The sequence below is a fragment of the Ornithorhynchus anatinus genome, chromosome 14 (assembly GCF_004115215.2).
Source record: "Ornithorhynchus anatinus isolate Pmale09 chromosome 14, mOrnAna1.pri.v4, whole genome shotgun sequence".
Taxonomy (NCBI): domain Eukaryota; kingdom Metazoa; phylum Chordata; class Mammalia; order Monotremata; family Ornithorhynchidae; genus Ornithorhynchus; species Ornithorhynchus anatinus.
In genome coordinates, this window is record NC_041741.1 from 13,278,996 (window position 1) to 13,301,176 (window position 22,181).

General features: G+C 47.0%; 2 protein-coding genes across 2 annotated transcripts in view; one reads left to right on the plus strand and one right to left on the minus strand.

The window, feature by feature from the left end:
* Positions 1–18,191, minus strand: part of LOC114816666 (formin-like protein 5) — a 70,254-nt gene extending 52,063 nt beyond the window's left edge. Inside the window, exon 1 of the mRNA XM_029079370.2 lies at positions 18,135–18,191. The gene's annotated coding sequence lies outside the window, so the exon portion shown is untranslated. The remainder of the gene's footprint in view (positions 1–18,134) is intronic.
* A 268-nt stretch (positions 18,192–18,459) lies between these two features.
* On the plus strand, positions 18,460–19,785 carry INSM2 (INSM transcriptional repressor 2). The gene is made up of 2 exons (XM_029079297.1): positions 18,460–19,206; positions 19,357–19,785. The coding sequence occupies exons 1-2, from the start codon at positions 18,460–18,462 to the stop codon at positions 19,783–19,785; spliced, it is 1,176 nt and encodes a 391-aa protein (XP_028935130.1).
* Positions 19,786–22,181: the final 2,396 nt, after the last annotated feature.

Below are 22,181 nucleotides of genomic sequence, written 5' to 3' on the forward strand. Positions count from 1 at the left end.
AGACAATTAGTAGCTTACATATCAGATGTACTGACTGAAGTGTCCAGCGCACTGGGAATTTCTCTGACATTGTCAAGTGCCCACCTAAGTCATTGCATTCTTTTCCTTTACTAGCCTTGCCTTTCACCTTTCCCTTCTGTCCCTCATCCCCATGATCCCAAGTCAATCAATCAATAGGATTTGTTAAGCACTAAGTTTACCTTACCTCCCTTTAAACTTCTGTCCCAATCTCCATGGCTCTGAGGAGATCTCATCCACTCCAATCCCAGAGACCCTCCCCCAAACCCTGAACCTGCCCTCCCCACTTCTGTCCCTGAGAGCTGCTCCCTTCTCAGTCCTTCCCAACCAGTCCCCCAAAATTGTGGGGCAGCAAGAGACAGAAGCAAGGTAGCGGGGAGGGACGACTTAACTGGTTACGTGACTGTAACAAGAAACACAGTCGAGTTTCCTCTAGACTGTAAGCTCATTGTGGGCAGGGAACGTGTCTACCAACTCTGTTATACTGTACTCTCCCAAATGCTTAGTACAGTGCTCTGCACACAGTAAATGCTCAATAATTACCATTGATTGACTGGGGAAGGTGTATCGCTGCATGGCTTTGGGGTACCAGGCTTGCAAGGCCTGGGTAGGGACTGGCAAATGGAAACTGGAGGGGAAGAAAGTCTGGGTTGGTGGAGGAACATAGCTACGCTTCAACATTCAACAAAAAGAGGTTTTCTTTTAGACGGCTATACAAAGAAGTCACCTCAACTTGAGAAGGACTAGGAAGAACAAATAACAACAAGACTTATCTTCTATTACTTCTCAAATCCAAGAATCTTAAAGTGCTTTTACAACATGTTTTTACTTACAACATCTCTTGGAAATAGGCAAGAGTTATCTCCATAAACCGGGACAAGAAGGTCCAGAGATAAGATTCATTATTACAGGAGAGGCTAAATGCTTTAAAAAGGATTTGGAAAAGAAAAAGCTGAAACTAGAAAAGTAGGGGAAAAATGAAGAGAAAGGGAGAAGGGAGAGGGAAGGGAATGCTCCGTTTCATCTTGGCTGGAGGAATTTGTAATGCACAGGAATAATTTCACACCACATAAGTGTCTGGAGGAAGTTACTAGAGTAAATCTTCATTTCCAGTGAAGTGGAATGAAAGCCCTGAATTGGTGCCATGTATCACATTGTGCAAATAGCAATTTCAGGGACCGAAAATCCCTTACTTATAGAGAAATTGTTCAGTGAGAACTGGCCACCATAATGATTTCACACATAATTGCCCACCAAAGTATGTGTGTATGTGCACTGTATATATGTTCCCATAGGGTCTCTCTTTTACCCATACAATATACCTTACACAAACTCTCTGGCCCAATTTTACAAATGGAGAGAATATTTCTAGAGCCTGGAAACACACCAAGAGTTATCTGATCTATCTGGCTCAGCTGTGAAATTGGTTCACAGATGTGGGTTTTTTTTTCCATATATGAAACTCCGCTGGGCTCTCTCTCACTTTGGAACATACTTTTCAGTTAAAGGTTCATCCTGGGAAAGGAGGATAAGAAGGATCAATAAGAATACGAATGATAGTTCCTATTTAGGATGTGCTTCCCACAAAACCATAAGCTTACCCAGGCCTCCTTTCTAAAGAAGCTAACTCTTTAGCTCTCATAAGTAGCAAATATTTTCATTTTATCTACAGTTTACACATAAGGGGCTTGAGGTGCTGAATTTCAGTGACTAGTTAACTAGTAACTGATTGAGGGGGGATACCATCCAGAGGTCTCCGCACCCAGGCACTGGTTTAAACTGTACTTCTACTGGCAACTCTTGTGACCCTATATGGTTAGAGAGTTAAGTGATTTGCTTGTTTACCTTCTATTTTATTTAACCTCATTTTTCAACCTCTACTGGGGGCGGAATGTTGCGTCCAAACCAGAAGTTGAAAATTACAAGGACCTTCTCAAACGAGTTCCTCCTATTTGGAAACTACTCGTTCCAGTCAAGTAGTTCTACTTTTATGTGGGTGAACTCACGATTCCTCATCCATAGATGATAATTAATAAAGCACCTTTGTGGACATGGTAGCAGTGCATTAGATAACAGACTAAGCAAAACAAGGACTCTACACTCTAGGAGCTATTATTAAAATGTGTGACAGTTATTCAGATAGAAGTGATCAATATGGAAATCTATATTAAGGGCAAAGTCAAAGTGTACAGATGCTCCCTCCCTAATTCCGGAAACCTAAAAAGATTAAATGGTTGAATGTCGGGAAACTAGTGAGCGTCTGCATCTAGTCGATATCCCCAAGAGCTGGTGGAGGTAAAATCAACTAGGACTCACTACAGAAAAAATCCTATTTGCTGAACTGTGATTAAACTTGAAGGAACATAATAATTCAGGTAGTGTAGGGTTGACTATTACTTCAATAGCCTGCCAAAAGGATTCTGGGTAGAACACTTGCGGGCAAGGTTGAGGTGACTCTTTGCCAAAACCACAGTCTTGATGACTGCCTGACAGCATGTCAGAAAAACATTCATTTACTGTATACGTGGGGTAACTCAGTAACAATCCAAAATCTGACTAGAGAAGAGGACCAGACCCGGAATCCTTTGGGGTAGAAATGATGAACTTGAAAGACAAAATTCTTGTGGTGGGACTGCTCAAGAGAGCAACTGACTAAGGTGAGGCTGAGTAACAGGAAAGTCAGGATTGATAGTAATAATGGAAGATTGCAGTTATCCTTAAATAGATTGGCTGAATAATTTCTCAGGACAAACAGTGAGGTTAAGAATTAGAGGGGAAAAGGAACAACTGACCCTAAAACTTATAAGAAAAATAATTTTCTGGACTTAATTTGGAGACTTAAACATAACCTGGCATAGGAGGTATATGTGAGAAAAGTCCTCAGCACCTATGATTACAGCAAGATTAAAATTACTACTCCTGCTGGGGAAGAGAGGACCAATAAAACCAACACAAGGACCTTAAGTTTTAGAAAAGGTAACTACAATAAAATTACAACCGTAATTAGGAAAAAACTCGAAGGGAACAACTTCAAGAACAAATGATCTACAAGAAGTTATATTAGAGACTTGGGAAATGTGTGCCATAGAAGAGAAAAATGTTGATTCGTGAGAAATTTTGTGTGATTGACTGATAAAGTGGAAGAGGTTGTTAGAGAGGTAATCTTAAGTACTTTTTTCACCTCCTCTTCCAGCCCCACAGCACTTACGTACATAGTCTGCTATTAATTTTAACGTCTGTCTCCCCCTCTAGCCTGTATGGTCCTTGAAGGCAGGGATCACTCAAACCTACTTTTTTTGGTATTGTACTCTCCCAAGTGCTTAGTACAGTGCTTGCACAAGGTAAGTGCTCAATAAATAACATTGAGTGATTGATTAATTCAGTAAAAAGTCATCTTTTAAACATCAGCTAGCTCACCCAAGTGAATCGGAAAGACAGCCAAGATTGACAAGAGCTTTCGGTAAGACAGTAGTTTTCGACAGAGCGGACTTTGTGGTCAAGCAGGAGCCCAGTCTGAGGACATGCGCTCTCTCACAGAAAAAATTTCCCACTGTTTTTGAGGGTCTTGCTCTTGGGAAGACAACTTTTCTCCCCTTTTTCCCATCTTATTCAGAGATGAGGCTGGAAGGCAGAGGTCTGGGAAAGCCAAAACTAAACTCACAATTGGTTGCCAATTGCTTTATTAAATAAAATATCCTCCCTCCCCAACCACGTCCCCTAATGAGTTCCTCCCTCCCCAACCACGTCCCCTAATGAGTTTACAATTGGCACATTAAAAAAATATCAGCTTTCTTGAAGAAAGCACTTATTGACCTCTACTAAATGAGCATTGTTGACATCAGTATTTAAGCAATAAGAAAATGAAAGCTGATGTTGTTAAAATTGATCCTAGGAAATATTGTGCCCTGAAGTAAAACTAACATCATCATCATCATCAACAGTTTTACTGAGCAACAGCCAAGTATAGAGAACTAAACTAAGCACTTGGGAATATGCAAAGAACTGCCCTCTGGGAGTTTACAATCTAATGAAGTAGGCACTCATACATGCAAAACATACAAAAGGTAAGTTAGAACATAAGTAAAAATGATAATAAACAGAAGAAGTGAAGGATGTAAGGGGTGAAGAAAGATGGGGCTTAATCAGGAAATATCCTTTGAAAGAGGAGACTTTCTAGAAACGGTCTGAGATGGAGGGGATGTGGCTGGGAGAATTTAAGGTGAGGTGATAACTTCCTACAGAGGGAAAAAATAGGAGAATCGCAGGAGAGGTAAAGTTACAAGGTTAACTTGGAGTGAAGTGGAGAATGACAGTGGATAGGTTAGTGGGAGACAGCTGATGGAAACTCTTGAAACTAATGGATAAAAAATTTTTGCTTTATCCAGAAAAAGTGGGCGGCTATTAGAGGGTTTTTAAGGATGAGATGGTTGTTCCAATGGTGTTTTAAAAAAAGATAATACAAGCAGCTACGTGCAGAACAGACTCAAGAGGGTAGAGACTTGAGGGAGAGAGACTAGTGAAATAGACATTAACCTAAACTAACAGAGGGTGGTAAGGATTTGAACTAAGGTGTTGTAGGAGTAAGGGCAGAGAAGATGGGTCAGATCCATGAAATAATAGAGGAAAAATGAGCAGAATTTAAAAACAACGAGGGAAATAAACTACCTAAAAGAATCAAACAGAACCTCAAGGTTCCTGTGCAGGAAGGAGAGTGGTCTTGTCAACAGTCATGAGAAAGTTAAGAAGAGGACAATGATGGATAATCTTGTACTAAACTATTGCCATCAGGATCTTCTAATGTCTTCTGCACTGTAGATGAATTCATTCATTCAATTGTATTTACTGAGCGCTTAACTGTGTGCAGAGCACTGTACTAAGTGCTTGGAAAGTACAATTCGACAACAAATAGAGACAACTCCCACCCAACAAAGGGCTCACAGTCTAGAAAGGGGAGACAGACAACAAAACAAAACAAACCAAGTAGACAGGTATTAATAGCATCAGTATAAATAAATTCCTTATTCATTCATTCTCAATTATAAGGCCTTGAAGGCTGCAGGTGCAGTTCTTTTCAGGAAACAACTCTGTATGAAGAAAATCTCTCCTTTTCCAGTTCACATATTTTCCTCATCAGGTCTTGAAGATCTGAGGTGGACACACTGACAGGAGAGATTTTGCGAAAAGCAAATTCCTCTTTTGTCACCTGAAACATTTTCTTTTCAGGCCTTGAAGACCTGAGGTAGATAAGAGAGTACTTGTGGTGTAAAAGGAGAAATTTGTTTTGTACAAAAATCTCCAGTTTGTGTTTCTCTACCTAAGGTCTTCAAGGTCAAAAAAGAGAATATTTGAGGTGAAAAAAGAGAAAATTGCTTCATGTAAACCATCTCCATCTTTTCTTTTTCCAGCTAAGGTCATCAAGACCTCAAGAGCCTAACTGAGGTGAAAAGGAGAAAGTTTCACACATACAATCTCCAGTTTGTATTTCTCTAAGGTCTTCAAGATCTCAAAGGAGAAAATTTCAAGTGAAAAAGGAGAAATTTCCTTTATGCAAACAATTCCCTGCATTCATTTTTCTAAATAAGATCTTCAAGGCATGGGAAAAATATATATATAGCTGTTAAAGGAGGAGTTCGCTTAATGAAAAAAACTGGCCTGCTCATTTGTCCACCTTAGGCCTTCAAAGACAATATATGAGGTGAAAAATGATCAATTTACTTCATGCAAACAGTCTCCAGCTCTTATTTCTGTAAGATCATCAAGGTCTTTCAAGAGAGTGGTTTCGGTGAAAAGGGAGAAATTTGCTTCATGTGGTAGAAATATCTCCTGTTCATTACTCCACTTCAGGCCTTAGAGGCTTTTTAACTGAGAATGAACAGAGAACATTTAAGGTGCTAAAGGAGAAAGTTGCTTCACGCAAACCATCTCCAGGTTTTATTTTTCTACCTAAGGTCTTCACGGCCTTAAAAGAGACTATTTTAAGTTAAAAAATAAATTGCTTCGTGCAGATACACTTCCCATGCATTACTCCACATCAGGCCATCAAGGCCTTTTAATTGAGAATGAATACAGACTTTTTGAGGTGCAAAAGGAGAAATTTGCTTCAGGCAAACAATCTCCAGCTTTAATTTCTCTACTGAAGGTTTTCAGGGCCTCAAAAGAGAACATTTGAGGCTTAAAAGAAGAAATGTGGTTCATGAAAATCATCTCCTTTCTGTCATTTGCTACTTAAAGTTATCAAGACCTGAAAAGACAATATTTGAGGTTAAGAAGGAGAAATTTGCTTCACACAATCTCCTACTTTTATTTCTCTACTACTTAAGGTCTTCGAAGCCTCAAAAGAGAATATTTGAGGGGGAAATGGAGAAATTGGCTTCATACAAAATCATCCACTTTCATTTCTCTACCTAATGTCTTCAAGAACTGAAGAGAGAATATTTGAGGTTTAAAAGGACAAGTTTGCTTGATGCAAATAATCTCCTACTTTCATTTCTCTACCTAAGGTCTTCAAGACCTAAAAAGAGAATATTTGTTTCGAAAATGGACAAGTTTTCATCATGCAAACAATCTCCTGCTTTTGTATTTCTATCTAAGGGCCAGATAAGATAATATACAGGGTTAAAAAAGGAAATATTTGGTTCATACAAACCTCAACTCATTATTTTGCTACTCAAGGTCTTCAAGACCTGAAGAGAAAATGTATGAGCTGGAAAAGGAAAAGTTTGGTTCATGCAGAAACATCTCCTTTGCATTAGTTCACTTCAGGCCTTCAAGGCCTTTTGAAAGACAATGAATACAGAATATTGGTGGTGAAAAGGAGGAATCTGCTTCATACCAAAACAACTGCTTTCATTTCTCTACCTAAGGTCTTCAAGGCCTGAAACAATATTTGAGGTGAGAAAGGAGAAGAAAAGGAGATGTAGGCATATCTCCTATTCATTAGTCCATTTGAGATCTTCAAGGCTCTTAATAGAGAATATTTGAGGTGAAAAAAGGAGAAAATGGCTTCATGCAAACACTCTTCTAATGTTCTGTCTCAGGTGTTCAAGGCCCGAAGAGAAAATATATGAACTGGAAAAGGAGACATTTGCTTCATGTGGAAACATCTTCTGTGCATTAGTACTCTTTAGGTCTTCAAGGCCTTTTCTTAGCAAATGAATAGCGAATATTCGATTTGAAAAGGAAAGTTTGCTTCAGGTAAACTCTCTCCTGCTATTATTTCATTACCCTAAGGTATTCAAGGCCAGAAAAGAGAATACTTGGGTTGAAAAAGATAAACTTTCTTGATTTGGACAAAATTCCTTTTTGTTATGTCACCTCTCTATTTTAAGGCCTTTTAATTGAAAATGAATAGAGAATATTTGTATTGCAAGAGTCATAATTTGCTTCATGAAAAGAAAATATATCCCACTTATTTTTCCACCTATAGTGTTCGAGGCCTGGAAAGACAATACTTATGAGCTGGGAAAGGAGAAGTTTTGCTTCATGCACAAAACGTTACTGTCTGTGGCTCCACCTTAGGCCTTCAATGTCTTTTATAGAGAATTTATAGAACATATACAAGGTGGAAAAGGAGAAAAATACTTCATGTGAACAATCTCCGGCTTGAATTTGTCTACCTAAGGTCTTCAAGGCATGAAAAAACAATGTATGAGATTGAAAAAGAAGACATCTGCTTCATTCAAAAACTGGCTTGACCATTTTCCTACCTAAGGTCTTCAAGGCCTGAAATGAGCATAGATGGGGTTAGAAAATGAGATAGTGGTTTCATGTAAACACTCTTCTAATGTATTGTCCAAGGTCTTCAAGGCCTGAACAGAAATATACGAAGTCGGAAAAGGAAATATTTGCTTCATGCAGACACATCTCCCGTGCATTAGTCCACTTCAAGCCTTCAAGGCCTTTTAACTGAGAGTGATTCAAGATTATCCAAGGTAAAAAAGGAGAAGTTTGCTTCAGGCAAACAACCTTCTGCTTTTATTCTTCTACCTCAGGTCTTCAAGGCCTGAAATGAAAATATTTGAGGTGGAAAAAGAGAATCCACTGTCAGGTAGCATAAAGTCACCAAGCCTTAGCTAACATTCTTCTCCAAATGCTGATCAAAATGACTTTGCGGACAGGAACTAATGCTAGATACTGAATCCTGAGCTAGACTGTTCCAGTGAGTAAGGCATTCCCTAGATTGTCTTCTGGATTCCAAACAGCTTGTGGCCTGAAATAGTTAATGCGGCTTCCACAAGAAGGACCTATTCTCTTTAAATCTGCTTCTCCTTTAGAGAATCTGCCTCATTACAATAATAATAGCCACAAAAACAACAGAATACCATTTGTTCTGATAGATCACAGAATGCCCCAGTGACTCTGCTGAAGGGGATGGTGGCATATTTCTGATAGTCTCATCCAACTCTTCACCCCGTAAAAGTAATAGTATTTATTGAGCAGCTACTGAGTACAACTCCCCATACTAAGTGCTTGGGAAAGAAGAATGGCTGTAGCATTCCTTTGCATGCAATTTCCACTGACTTGAAAGGAAATTCTGCTGGAGAGGCCAGAGCTTTTAATCATCACCTCTGACAAATATTGATTAAGTGCCCTCTGTATGCATGGCATTATATTAAGTGTTAAATAACCTTATGAAATGCATTTGTTTATTTCTCACTAGAATGCATCATCATCCACTTAAGCCACGCTAAAAATACTAATACCTGACCCACAGCCTCTTTGAAACAATTCCTGTGCAAAGACTGCTTTGCACACAGCAAGCGCTCAATAAATACGATTGACTGATTGACTGTCCTCCTATATTTGTTCTTTGCAGTTCCTGGTGTGATTCAAGATTGTGCCTCTCTGTACCACAGTCTTCCCAAAACCTACACACATAAAGAGCCTCTCCTTTCCTGATTGCGGTAGACCAGGTTTGACTGATGTGTCTCATTATGTTCAAATAATCTAATTCTAATCTGTATTATTTGAGTGGCGCTTCAATATGTCTTCAAAATACTTCTCCCCTTGGCCCCCGAGGAAGAGAAAAGATTCACCACCCAATGACAGACGTAAAAATTTGCGGAAGCACGCGTGAAGAGCGTTTCTCCTTTATCGCCTTGCCGCTGCCATCGCCTGACCATCGAGACCGCAGGCTCCATGTTCCTGGTTTCTACCCCTGGATGGATTGCTTCTATTCTGTGCGAGCACACAATAACACATCTCAGACTGAGGAAAAGGGAGCCAGGGCCCTTTCCTTCTCCATCTTAATGAAGGGCTGCCTCCCTATCGGCCCCTTTGGCCTGTGCCCTGAGGCAGTTGCTTACTACCCATACTACCTGAAAATGGCCCTGCGTCTGATATCCATCCAATCTTCATCCATTCTATTGATTGACGTGGTCCACCCAGAAAAAGTGCTTTGTGGTAAATGTTGGGGAAGCAGATATTGGCAAAATGGACATGTATCTACACATATACGTATCGAAGCAGTGTGGCCTGGGAAGGACCTGGGTTTAATCCTGGCTCTGCCACTTGTCTGCTGTGTGTGATCTTGGGCAAGTCGCTTCACTTATCTGTGCCTCAGTTAACTCATCTGTAAGCTCGGGACCGGGGCTGTGTCCAACCCAATTGGTTTGTATCCACTCCAGTACTTAGTCCAGTGTCTGGCACATAGTAAGTGCAAAACAAACACCACAAATTATTATTATTATTGTTATTCAAAACTGGTAGACTGCCTGCTTTCAGAACTTCGTTACTTGCAATCCTGTCTTGCTATTTGAGACTGTGTGACATTTAAGTAATGCTGATGGAATGGCTTAAGAAGCCAAATGAGTTTGAAGTCGATCCAAATCTCCCAAGTACAGTAATATCCTCTCCAAAGCTGACAGATGATTCTTAAGAGAGATGGCTATTACCAAGATTGGCTTTCGCCAATTATTATTTCAATGGGAAATAAGGGGATACATCCCAACCCTTCCATCCAACTCCCTAGTCCCTCCATACATAATGCACAGTAGAGTCCTCTGGAAAATGTATGTGAAAGGAGGTCCCTGGATTGGGATCTGAAAGCAGCTGTGCCCGACCAACTCTCCCTGGACCTCGGTCTCCATTCATTCCACACTGCGAGGCAGTGTCACCACCGAGCAGCTCAGCAGGTAGAATTTAGCACGACGACGGCATCTACATCTGGTTGGGCTTTTCCAATGCTCTCCCCCTCCCCTTCCTTCTTGGCTCCTTCTGCCAATGCACTCCTCTTCCTTTTGTTAATCAGGAGGATCAAATCTCATAAAACCAGCCCGGCGGGAGAAGGTATCTTGGTGTTCACAGTGCCCAGCCTCACCGCCATCTCCGTCCCTTCCCTCTGATTGGCAGGAAGAGGGAGAGAAAATATTAAGACTGAAAATTGTTTGATTGCAACTGATGAAGGAGAGAGGATTTCCCTACCAGCCCAACCACAGAGCTCAAGAAACCTTTACTAACATAGAATAACCAGAGATGAAATGTAACCTATCAATGGCTCTAAGAGTCAGTAGATATTTCCTGGGGAGAAATATGCTTTAGAAAAGTGAGCAGAAACTAATGTTATTTCTTTTTCCCCCGCTCCACCACATCAAGAATTTTTGGGTAGTACTTAACTATTTACATGACAAGGGACCAGAGAAGGTGCATTACAATATTTTCATGAGCAAAGTGTGCAAGTATAGAGATTGTCTCTCAAAGATGTCGGCCACTGTTCTCTTGGAACTGAAGGACAGCTCTCTTAGTACTTGTCTCCCTTCTAGACTGTAAGCTCGTTGTCTGCCAACTCTGTTGCATTGTACTCTCCCAATCACTTAGTACTGTGCCGTGCACATAGCAAGTGCTCAATACATCCACTGAAGATGATGGCGAGTCTTGGTTTCATGCTCATGCCCCTTGGTGTGTGAAGAATTTTTGGTGGTATACAGGAAATGGTTTAGTTGTGAAAACAACAGCATGGATATCCTTTTATGGAGGAAGGAATGATGATATATAAAAAGTGGGACAATCCAACCAATTCAGTTAACTCCATGGCTTCCTCTTCAAAGAAGGGGCAGGATAATGCTGAGTATGTAGTCTCCTTAACCTTTGATCTTATAGGCTTATCTCAATCAAATCTGAATGAGCCAGAAAGTCCAGACCTGAGTGCTCACTAGCAAATTCTATACCAGCAAGGTTTGGGGTTGTTTTTTTAATGGTATCTGTTAAGCGCTTACTAAGTATCAAGCAATGTTCTCAGCACTGAGCACTGTTCTAAGTGCTAATTTCACATGGGAAGGACAGTGTGAGCTCTTTTGAACTCCCAACTTACTGGGTATATAACATTCTTTTTGTAATAATAATAATAACCTTGGTACTTAAGCACTTACCAGACATTGGACTAAGCGCTGGAGTGGTTATATGCCAAATGGGTTGGACTCTGTACCTGTCCAACACGGGGCTCACAGTCTGAATCCCCATGTTCAGATGAGGTAACTGAGGCACAGGTAAGTGAAATGACTTACCCAAGGTCACACACAGCAGACAAGTGGTGGAGCCGAGATTACAACACAGGTCCTTCTGATTCCCAGATCTGTGCTCTATCCACTGGGCCAGGCTGTTGGAGCTAGTCTGGGCTCTGACACCTGACTTGACACACAGAGTTCAGTTTACAAATCAGTCAGGCACCTATCTTCAGGATAGGAAGCTGCAGGACAGTGCTCTGCATTCATTCAATTATATCCATATTGAGCGCTTACTGAGTGCAAAGCACTGTACTAAGTGCATGGGAGAGTAGAATACAAGAAGAAATAGACACATTCCCCGCCCACCACAAGAAGTGCTCAATAAATACCATTAATTGATTGGAAAAAAAAGGATATGGGCTTCATGGAATTCTTCATTAGCTAAAGAAGAGGAGAATAAAATCTCTAAGTGAATCAAGAGGCAGAAAACAAAAGGAGGCCGGCAGAAAACAATCACCCATCGGGGAATGAGGCAAATTGATCTGAAAGCATTTAGATAACGATGTGATGGGCAGCGGACAGCATTTGTTTATGAAGATGGATCATTACAGACAAATCTGATTTCTTTGGTCTGATAAAATTACTCGACAAGTTTGTGGATAAGGGAAATACAGTGGGCAGACGGCAGATATAGATATTTGTAAAAGTCATTGATGTGGGTCTGCGTGAGATTCAGATAATTGAAAAGCTGAAAAGATATTGTCAGGATAACAATAAAGTACTACGGCTGCTAAAATAGTTAATGGATTGAAAACAGAGTAACCATAAATAGTACAACATAAAAACCAGATGTGGTTTCAGGCAGAAGACTCTAAGAGGGACAGAATAGTATTTGGAAATTTTCTATATCAGCCTTGCTAATGACTACAGGCATTTGCCATCCCTCTGAAATAAAGTAAATGAATTCAGAAGTTTTTACTATTTATCTGGCATAAACGATTCATCCTGACTTTTTGCAAGGTTCCAGAGTTCCCGGATCTCAAATTAGTTGCTAAATTTGGAAATGATGGACTGAAAAGGTAAAAGTCAAAGAAAACCAAAATTCCAAAGATGAAACACCTTGAATTAATGACGCAAATCTGAGTTAGCTTTGTCGGTTCTGTAAGGCAGGCAGGACAACATCAAGAAACATATCATGGGAACTGGGAATAGAGAAAAACAGCAGCATCTCCCAAGTTGTACTTGTACAGCTGTACTTCACATAAAACTTTCCCATTCGTTCAATCATATTTATTGAGGGCTTACTGTGTGCAGAGCACCATACAAAGTGTTTGGAAAGTACAAATCAGCAATCCAATTGAACTCCCTGCCTTCTCAAATACGCCAGACAACATCTCTTTCCATCTTCAAACTCTCCTTAAAAACCACCTCCTCTAGGAAACAGTCCCTGGCTAATCATCTTTCAGGCTGTCATCCTAGTCTTTTCCTTTTTTAAAATGGCATTTAAGTACTTACTATGTTTAAGGAACTGAATTAAGTGTTGGGGCAGATAAAAGGTATGCCCGTTGGAGGTACGGGTCCATGTCTCTTACTCAATTGCGCTCATCTCCAGCCCTGATCTCTCTCTCTCTCTCTCCAGTCTTTCATCTCTTTCTGCCTTCAAGACAGGTCTAATTGGATATTCTCCCATCACCTCAAACTTGACACATTCAAAACAGAGCTCCTTATCTTCCTACCCAAATCCTGTCCTCCCCCTGACTTTCCCATCATGGTAGACGGCATCACCATTTTTCCTGACTCACAAGCCCAAAACTTTGGTGTTACCCATGACTTCTCTCTGTCACTCAACCCACCTATTCAATCCATCCCTAAGTCCTGTCGGTCCCACCTTCGCAACACAACTAGAACCCTCCCTTTCCTGTCCATCCAAACTGCTACCATGTTACTACAGTCACTTATCCTATCCTGCCTGGATTACAGCATTGGCCTCCTTGCTGACCTCCCATCCTCCTGTCTCTCCTCACTCCAGTCCATACCTCACTCTGCTGCCCGGATCATTTTTCTACAAAAACACTCAGGACATGTCACCGTGCTCCTCAAAACACTCCAGTGGTTGCCCATCCACTTCCACATCGAACAAAAACCTCCTCACCACTGATTTTAAAGCAGTCCACCCTGCACCCCCACCTCACCTCAATTCTCTCCTTCAATAGCCCAGCTCGCACACTTCACTCCCCTAGAGCTAAGATTCTCACCGTGCCTCGATCTTGCCCATCTCGCCACCAACCCCTAGCCCACATCCTGCCTCTGGCCTGGAATGCCCTCCCTCCTCAAATCCAACAGACAATTACTCTCCCCTCCTTCAAAGCCTTATTGAAGGCACATCTCCTCTAAGAGGCCTCCCCTGACTAAACCCCACTTTTCCTCATCTCCCACTCCGGCGTCATCCTGTCTTGCTCCTTTTGCTCTTCCCACCCTTCTAGCTCCACAGCAATTATGTACATATCTGTAATTTTATTTATTTGTACTGATGTCTGTCTCCCCTTCTTTTAGACTGTAAACTCTTTGTGAGCAGGGAATGTGACTGTTTATTGTTGTATTGTACTCTCCAAAGAGCTTAGTACAATGCTCTGCACACAGTAAGCGCTCAATAAATATGGTTGAATGAATAAATGCTGTAGTAAAGTACTTCGTTCAGTAGATACTATTGATTTTTCTTGTTTATGGTTGCAACGTGTCTGCCTATTTCCTCCCGCATTAAATTGAAGTTCCTGGAAAGCAGGGAGCTCTTCTTCTCCTCAAATTGCATGTTCTTAAGAGCCTAGGACAGCGATTCCCCCCAAAAGTGTTCAATAAATGCAGTTTCTGTTCCTTCTGCTGTTGGCTGAGAGGATACTGGATAAAAAAAGAGTACACGATAATAAAAAAAAAAATCCCTGTTCTGGAATACATGAGAATAATACCTTGACAAGCCAGGGAAATGGTAAATCCTTAGTAAAAAAAAAATTCACAATTTTTGGCCCCTTCAATATAGCATAGCCATGAATAAACCCTAAACGAACTTGGAGGGCAGAGGTTCTGTCTTGTAATCAATTTTTTTTTTACTGGGTGCTTACTCTGTGGCATTTATTGAGCACTTACTCTGTGCAGAGCACTGCTCTGTAGCACCTAGGAGAGAACAATATAAAAGAGCAGGTAGACATGATCCCTGCCTGTGGCAGGGAGGCTAAATAAACCAGGAATTTGAACCGGGAGAGGGTGGAATAGGAGAGGGTGACACAGACAGAATGTAATGCATTCTACAAAGGACTACAGAGCCCTCTGTCCCCTAGTACTGCCAATTCCTTCTCTTCCTTCAAATGTTCAGACAGAGGACTCCTGAAATCTCACCTCCGCCTAATGATGCATAAGTGCCAAATTCTCCCACCGTTTTGGAGTGTACCACTTCATTCATCAATCTCCCACCAGAAAAAAAAAATCCTCTAAAGCTTGAACACACACAGCTGATGTCTCTGACATGCATGTGTTTAATAATTGTCCAACAGGTTCTTATGTCTGGAGAGTATCTGTTCAAATTGTATGCCCGTAGATACCGGGGTCTTTATTTGCTTTGTGCCTTTTAGAGGACAATGACTTGTGAAGAGCTGCTTTTAAACAAGAGACAAATTGGGCATCTGCCCTGGAGTCAGCCTCTCTGGGACAGCTTCCCTGTGCCACCAAGAGGGGCAATATTCGGCCAGTCCTTGACTTAAGATGTTTCAAGCTACGGCTCCAGTGAATGGCAACTACAATGTTCTTAGAGTTTAAAATAGGCGGAGAGCAGAAAGGAACAGATAGGGTTGGTTACCCAATAGGCAGGCGGAGTCGCCGGAGAGGGTCGACACGTCCTTTTTACTTCCAACGGAAGTTCTTTTTCACGGAACCTCTCGGGCTCAAAATACTGTAATGCGGCTGTACGTATTATTCACCGATAAGTGACAGAGTACACAATTTCAGGGGATGCTTGGTTAAAAATGGGGTAGCCAATCTTGGTTCAGGAATCTCGGGGCCCTGTGGAAAGAGCTCAGACTTCGGAGTCAGAGGATCTGGGTGTTACTCCTGGCTCTACCACTCGTCTGCTGTGGGTCCTTGGACAAGTCACTAAACTTCCCCATGCCTCCGTTTCCTCATCTATCAAGTGAAGATTCGATACCTGTTCCACTTCTGTATTTCCACTTGTGTATTCTTTCCCAGCGCTTGGTACAGGGTTCTGCACATAGTAAATGCTTATGATGATGACCACTACTGCCTACACAGTCATTTGGATACCACTATTTCATTTCAACCTCCTCTTCTACCCCATTACCTTCCCTTCACTGTGGCTGCTGTTGTGGGACTAAAACCAGAATAGTCCCAGCAGTGTGGGAAGGGCAGTTTACTAGCGAGGCAGAAACGTATGTGTCCTTTCAGAAGAGGGGAGGGGGGTCCCCCCAAGCTTCCTCGATCCTGGACCTACCAGAGCCAGAACCTGGCCCGTCACATTTAGATACTTACTACTTTTTTATGATAAGGGAGATGGATCTGCAAAATCATTTAAGCTGACAGAAATAGAAATAGAAGACAAAAGTAGAATTCTAAAGGGCTGTTGGAGTCACGTCTCTCCCTGCCCCTCCCCACCCTCACCTCGCCACCCAAACCCTGGCCACAAGAGTTAGCAGAAGACAACGCAGCCAGTTCCAAATGAAAGGCTGACACCTTCTGGCTCAGAGTCACAGTCTAAAGCAAATCTCTTTTAGCGTTTGTTATTAAATGCCCCAAGTACCGCCCAATCATACTTTCATTTTAGGACATATCAGCGGCTTCTGCAAAGGAACACAGCATGCATAAAAGTAACAGGCAGCACTGGCGTGTGTTCAAACGAGGTTTGAAGGGGCTGCTTCCTTCAGGAACCAGTGGCAGATCCTTGGAGAAACTTGGGAAACATTGTGGAGGTAGGGCTCTTGCAGCGGCTCTATCTTGAGGGTTGTATCCACCCAAGCCTGCTCCAAGGTACCGAAAAATCTCGAGTCCAGTCAGGGGTGCCAATTTTCATTTTGACTATGAGCAGCAGGTTGGGGAGGTGGGTGGGAAAGAGGAGGGGAGAGAGAGGAAAAGGGAGAAAAAGAGTTAAAGAGGCAGGAAAAGGAGGGAGAATGAGGGAGAAAGTAGAAAAAGTAAGGGAAGAAAAGGGAAAGGGGGGGAGAGGGAAGGGTGAAAGGAAGAGAAAGGGGAGGATCCAGAGGAGAGGAGCAGGAGGAAAGGGAAAGAAGGCGCCACTCAGTTGCTGCTAGCGCTGCCACTATTTCTTGTCCTCTCCGAGTTCCAGGGCCAGGCTAGAGACTTCCTTCCTCATTGGCCCTGGAGCCCAGTGAGGACAAGCTGTCATGCCATCCTGCTAGTCTACGCAAGCAGCTTGGAGGATCCACTGCGGGGGGTGGGGGGGTTGGGGGTTGGGGATGGCTTGCAGTTCCACAGCTGTTGGGGCACATGCACCTCACAGGGCCATAATCTCCATGTCACTTCTTTAATTATGGCATTCGTTAAGCCTTTACTACTTGTCAAGTACTGTTGCAAGCGCTGGGGTAGATACAAGGTAATCAGGTTGCCCCATGGGGGTCTCACAGTCTTGATCTCCATTTTACAGATGAGGCAACTGAGGCGCAGAGATGTTAAATGACTCGCCCAAAGTCACACAGCTGACAAATGGCGGATCCGGGATTAGAACCCACGACCTCTGACTTCCTAGCCTGGGCTCTTTCCACTGAGCCACGCTGCTTCTCTGGAGGAGCCACCTGACACTGCTCCCCCACCTTCCAAACCCTTCTGAAACCCCGTCTCCTCCAGGAGGCCTTTCCCGATTGCACAGTTCCTCATCCTATAAATCCCCCAATTCCATTCCATCCCATCCATGCCATCCAAACCCTCCAAGCCAGATGTGACCGCCCTCGCACAGACCCATCCATCAACCACAGGTCGGGGGAATTTCCTCCGAGGCTTCCGCGAGGCCCAAATGAACCTAGGCCGAGGGAACTGAGGCCCAGAGAGGGGCAGGACACTTGACTCTCCGGGCCTCTGTTACCTCATCTGGAAAATGGGGATTAAAACCATGAGCCCAACGTGGGACAACCTGATTGGCTTGTATCTACCCGGCGCTTAGAGCAGTGCTTGGCACACAGTAAGCGCTAAAGAAACACCAACATTATTATCGTTATTACGAAGGGACTTGTCCAAGGGCCCTCGGCGTGCGCAGAGCACTGCCCTAAGCGCTCGGGGGAGCAGGACAGAGGGCGACGGCTATGGACTAGGATGTCCAAGACGCCTTTGCGCCGGAGGCTGTGGCCTCCGGCCTCCTCTGCTTGTGGCCGTCCTCCACCATAATTTGGGGGCCTGCAGGGAGGTCGAGAGCAACGTGGCTCAGTGGAAAGCAGTCAGAGGTCACGGGTTCTAATCCGGCTCCCCCATTAGTCAGCGGGGTGACTCTGGGCAAGTCACTTCACTGCGCCTCGGTTCCCTCCTCTGGAAAAGGGGGAGGCTGCCCGTGCGCCCACGTGGCCTCATGACCTTGTATCCCCCCGCGGCGCTTAGAACAGCGCTCGGCACATCGTAAGCGCTGAAACCCCACCGTCACAGTTCTTATTATCGGGGGCGGCTCCCTACCTGGGTCCCCGCAGGATGGCGGCGCCTCGGCGGCCCCGCGCCGCCCTCCCCCGGGCCGCGATGGCGGAGGGAGGGGGCGGAGCCTGTCGAGGCCCCGCCCCCCGGTCCCGAAGGACCAATGGGCTGTGGCGACGCCGGCCCCGCCCCCCCGGCGGCCGGCGGCCCTCCTGATTGGCCGGCGGCGGGGGGGTCGCAGCTATAAAAGCGGCGGGGCCACGAGCGGCGCGGCGACGCCGGCTCCGCCGTGGCCGGTGCCGGTCCCCTGTCCCCGTCCGCCCGTCCTCCCGTCCTTCCGTCCTCCCGTCCGCCCGTCCGCCCGCCCGCCATGCCGAGGGGCTTCCTGGTGAAACGCAGCAAGCGTCCGGGGGGCTCCTACCGGGCTCGTCCCGCCGAGCGGGGGGTCCTCCCGGCCGGGGCAGCCCCGTGGCCGCCGGCCTTCCCCGAGGGGCCCGTCCCGGGACCGGCCGGGCTCCCGCCGGGGCCCGCCGGGCGGGACGAGGCCGGGGGCGGGGAGAGGGCGGCGGGCCCTCCTTGGTGCCCCTCGCCCCTGCGGGGGTCCGGGCCGCTCGGGGGTCCCGGGCCCGGGCCGGCCCGGCCGGCGGGCGCCGAGGTGCGGCGGGCCTTCCCGGAGCGGTGCCTCAGCTCGCCCGCCTCGGCCGAGTCCTTCCCCGCCTTCCCGTCCTCGTCCGGGGCCGCCGGGCCGGGCCCCCGGGGAGCCTCCCTGCAGGCCGCCAAGCGGGGGGCCAAGAGAGCCAAAGCCCCGCGGAAGCCGAGCTTCGCCGACGAGGTGACGACGTCCCCCGTGCTGGGGCTGAAGATCAAGGCGGAGGAGCCCGGGGCCCCGGCGGGGGCCGCCCGCGGGGGCCGCCCGCCGCTGGGCGAGTTCATCTGCCAGCTGTGCAAGGAGCGCTACGCCGACCCCTTCGCCCTGGCCCAGCACCGCTGCTCCCGCATCGTGCGGGTCGAGTACCGCTGCCCCGAGTGCGCCAAGGTCTTCAGCTGCCCCGCCAACCTGGCCTCGCACCGGCGCTGGCACAAGCCGCGGCCCGCCGGGGCCCCCCAGGACCGGCCGGTCCCGGGCCTCCCCGCCCCGGCCTCCCCGTCGTCGTCGTCGCCGCCGCCGCCGCCGCCGCCGCCGCCGCCGCCGCCGCGGGGCTCGGAGGGCAAGGAGAACGGCGGCGGCCAGCACCCGGCGGGCGAGGACAGCTCCCGGCCGGATCAGCACCGGGACAGCAGCGCCGCCGCCCGCCTCCCCGACCCCGCCGCCGCGCCCTGCCCCTTCTGCCACAGACGGTTCCGCCGGCCGGCCTACCTGCGCAAGCACCTGGGCACCCACGAGGAGGGCAGCGTCCGGGCGCCGATGCCCCCCGCCGCCCTGGGCCTCGCCCTCCCGGGCCCGCCGGCGGCCGAGCCGGGGGAGCGGCGGGGCCTGTGGCCCGCCGTCCGGGACGAGCTGCTGCTGCTGCCCGGCCCGGGCCCGCAGCACATCTTCCCCTGCAAGCACTGTCCGGCCACCTTCTTCGGCTCCCCGGGCCTCGCCCGGCACGTCGACAAGTGCCACCCTTCCGACGGCCGCCGGCTCCTGCTGCTCCAGGTGCCGATGCGGCCCGGGGGCCGAGGAGGCCCCGAGGCCCGCCTCGACCACCGCTAGGCCCCTCCCCCGGCCCGGAGGAGGGGTCCCAACTACTCCTAAGGCTTGGCGGGCCCCTAAGACTCTCCCCTTCTTCTCCTCCTCCTCCTCCTCCTGCGGCCAATCCCATTCCGGCGGCAGGTCCCGGCAAGGGTCGCCGCCGGCATCCGCCGCCGCCTCCTCTTCCTCCTCCACCCACCACCTTTGGGCCCTTCTTCTCGCTCCCTTCCCACAAAGAGCAGAGGTCTCGGTCTCCACCGCCTGCAAAAAAAAAAAAAAAAAAGTGGGGAGGGGGGCGGGGGAGAAAATGGGGGGCTTCCACTCCTCCGAGAGAGGCGACTCGGGGTTCGAATCCCGCCCCCGCCACTTGTCAGCCGACTGTGGGCAAGTCGCTTTCACTTCTCTGGGCCTCAGTGACCTCACCTGGAAAATGGGGATGAAAACTGTGAGCCCCACGTGGGACAACCTGATCACCCTGTATCTATCTCCCCCAGCGCTGAGAACGGTGCTCTGTACATAGGAAGCGCTTAATACCAACATTATTAGGCCCCCTTCCCCGGAGGAGGTTGGCTTCCTCAGCTCCCCTAACGCTCTTTCGACTCTCTACTGCGCGGTGCCCGGGCTCTGCCGTCAGTCGCGATTGCCGACGGGCCCGTGTCGAAGGGGGATGAAGACTGGGAGCCCCACGTGGGACCACCTGATGACCTTGTATTACCCCAGCGCTTAGAGCAGGGCCGGGCACGTCGTAAGCGCTCAACAGATACCGTGATTATTATGAGCTAGAGAAGACCCGGCCAAATCCCGGGGAGGGAAACCGTTCGGGGCTCACCCTTCCCTCTCTCTGGCTATTTGCTTTCAGTTGCATTCGGCGACCCGACCCGCCTGTCCCCCCTCCATCCACCGGGCCCTGCTCTAACAGTGCGAAAAAGGGAAAAAAATCTCTGGGAGGGGTGGGCTCCCTCCGCCCACCACCAAATAAATCAACATAATTTCACCCCAAGAGCCCACCGGCTTTGGTTCGCCTCCCCCGACCCTGCCCTCCTGGTCCCCGGAGACTCACTTTTTTTTTTTCCCCGCAGACTCGGGTGGTGAAACGTCCCGCGTCTATAAAGCCGCAGGGCGCGTCCAGCTGCGGTGGCAGGAAAGTAGCAAGGTTGAGCGAAAGTGAGCGCTTTGTTTGGACCCGCTGCCCGACAGAACCGAGGGTTTGGCTCCCTTCTATTAGACTTAAGAGGGGTGAGGGTTTCTGGGGTAGGAGCCCCAGCATCTGGTTCAAGACTTCACACCCAGAAAAGCACTCCTTAAGGGTGAAGCGGGGAAAAGCGATTTTCTGGGCGGCGGGGAGGGGAAAAAGAAGTGGAGCGGGGTAGAAAGAGAAGGGTAAACGGTCCTTTTGGCAAGTTGCCTTGCGACGGGTATGGACACCGAGTTGGGGGAGACAGACTGTTTCCTGGCTTCTGGGTAAGTATTTGCATTGGGAAATGGATTTTACCCTCGCTGATATTTTTCTCCCAGGAGCAAATGGAATAGACGAAAAGATGTGGCCATCATTTTGACTACCTGTTCTAATCCCTTCTCCCTAAAATAAACCAATCCAATACAGTTCGGTCAGAGCAATTAGTTATTGACTTAAGCTGCCTCTCCCTGCATCCTTCTAGCTGCCTGTATCCAATTTCTATTTTCAAACAAGGTGTGGTAAAGATGAGAAAAGATAACATTTAGTGAGGGAATAAAGTCAGTTCTTCAGCTTTCCTGTAACGTTGCAGCCGGATGGGGAAGTCAAGGTGGCTCTTGACTTCAGAAACTCACTCCGAGTTCCAGATGTTAATTGCATTAAGCTAACCTGCTGATGAAAAACGCACTCTGGGCGGGAAACAGAGGGCTTCCTGGCACTCATTTTTTCCAAAAAAAAATTCCGGTCTACTGAGAAACTGAGCCGGTTCGATCCTTTGACAGCCGGCAGCGCCAGCTTTGGAGGGTTATTTTTTTTTTTTTAATAAGCCAAACCTCCACAGACCTCTGCTTTAATCAGATGGACCCAGCAGGTCCTAATCCCCCCGCCCCCCCCCCCCCCCCCCGCGTCACGGTGGACTGCAGGAACAGCTTAACAAGTGCTAAGACGAAGTGGCAGAGAGGGTACCGTCGGCTGGGCCGAAATGACCGATGCCATCAGAACCGGGCCCCAGCCCCGGCTAGGCAGCTGCTGGGGAGGAGCTAGGCTTGGAGGTCGATTCGCGGGTGGAAGCGTCCCCAGTCCCCGAAAGAAAATTCAGATTCGTTCTCTAATTTGGCTGGAAGCTGTGCAAAGCACTATTCTTCTGGCTCCCGTAACCGTACGTCGACTACGTTTCTTAATTAAATGGAGAGCCGGATCCCTCTCTGGGAAGTCGAGCGAGCCTAGGGCAGGAGGAAGACTC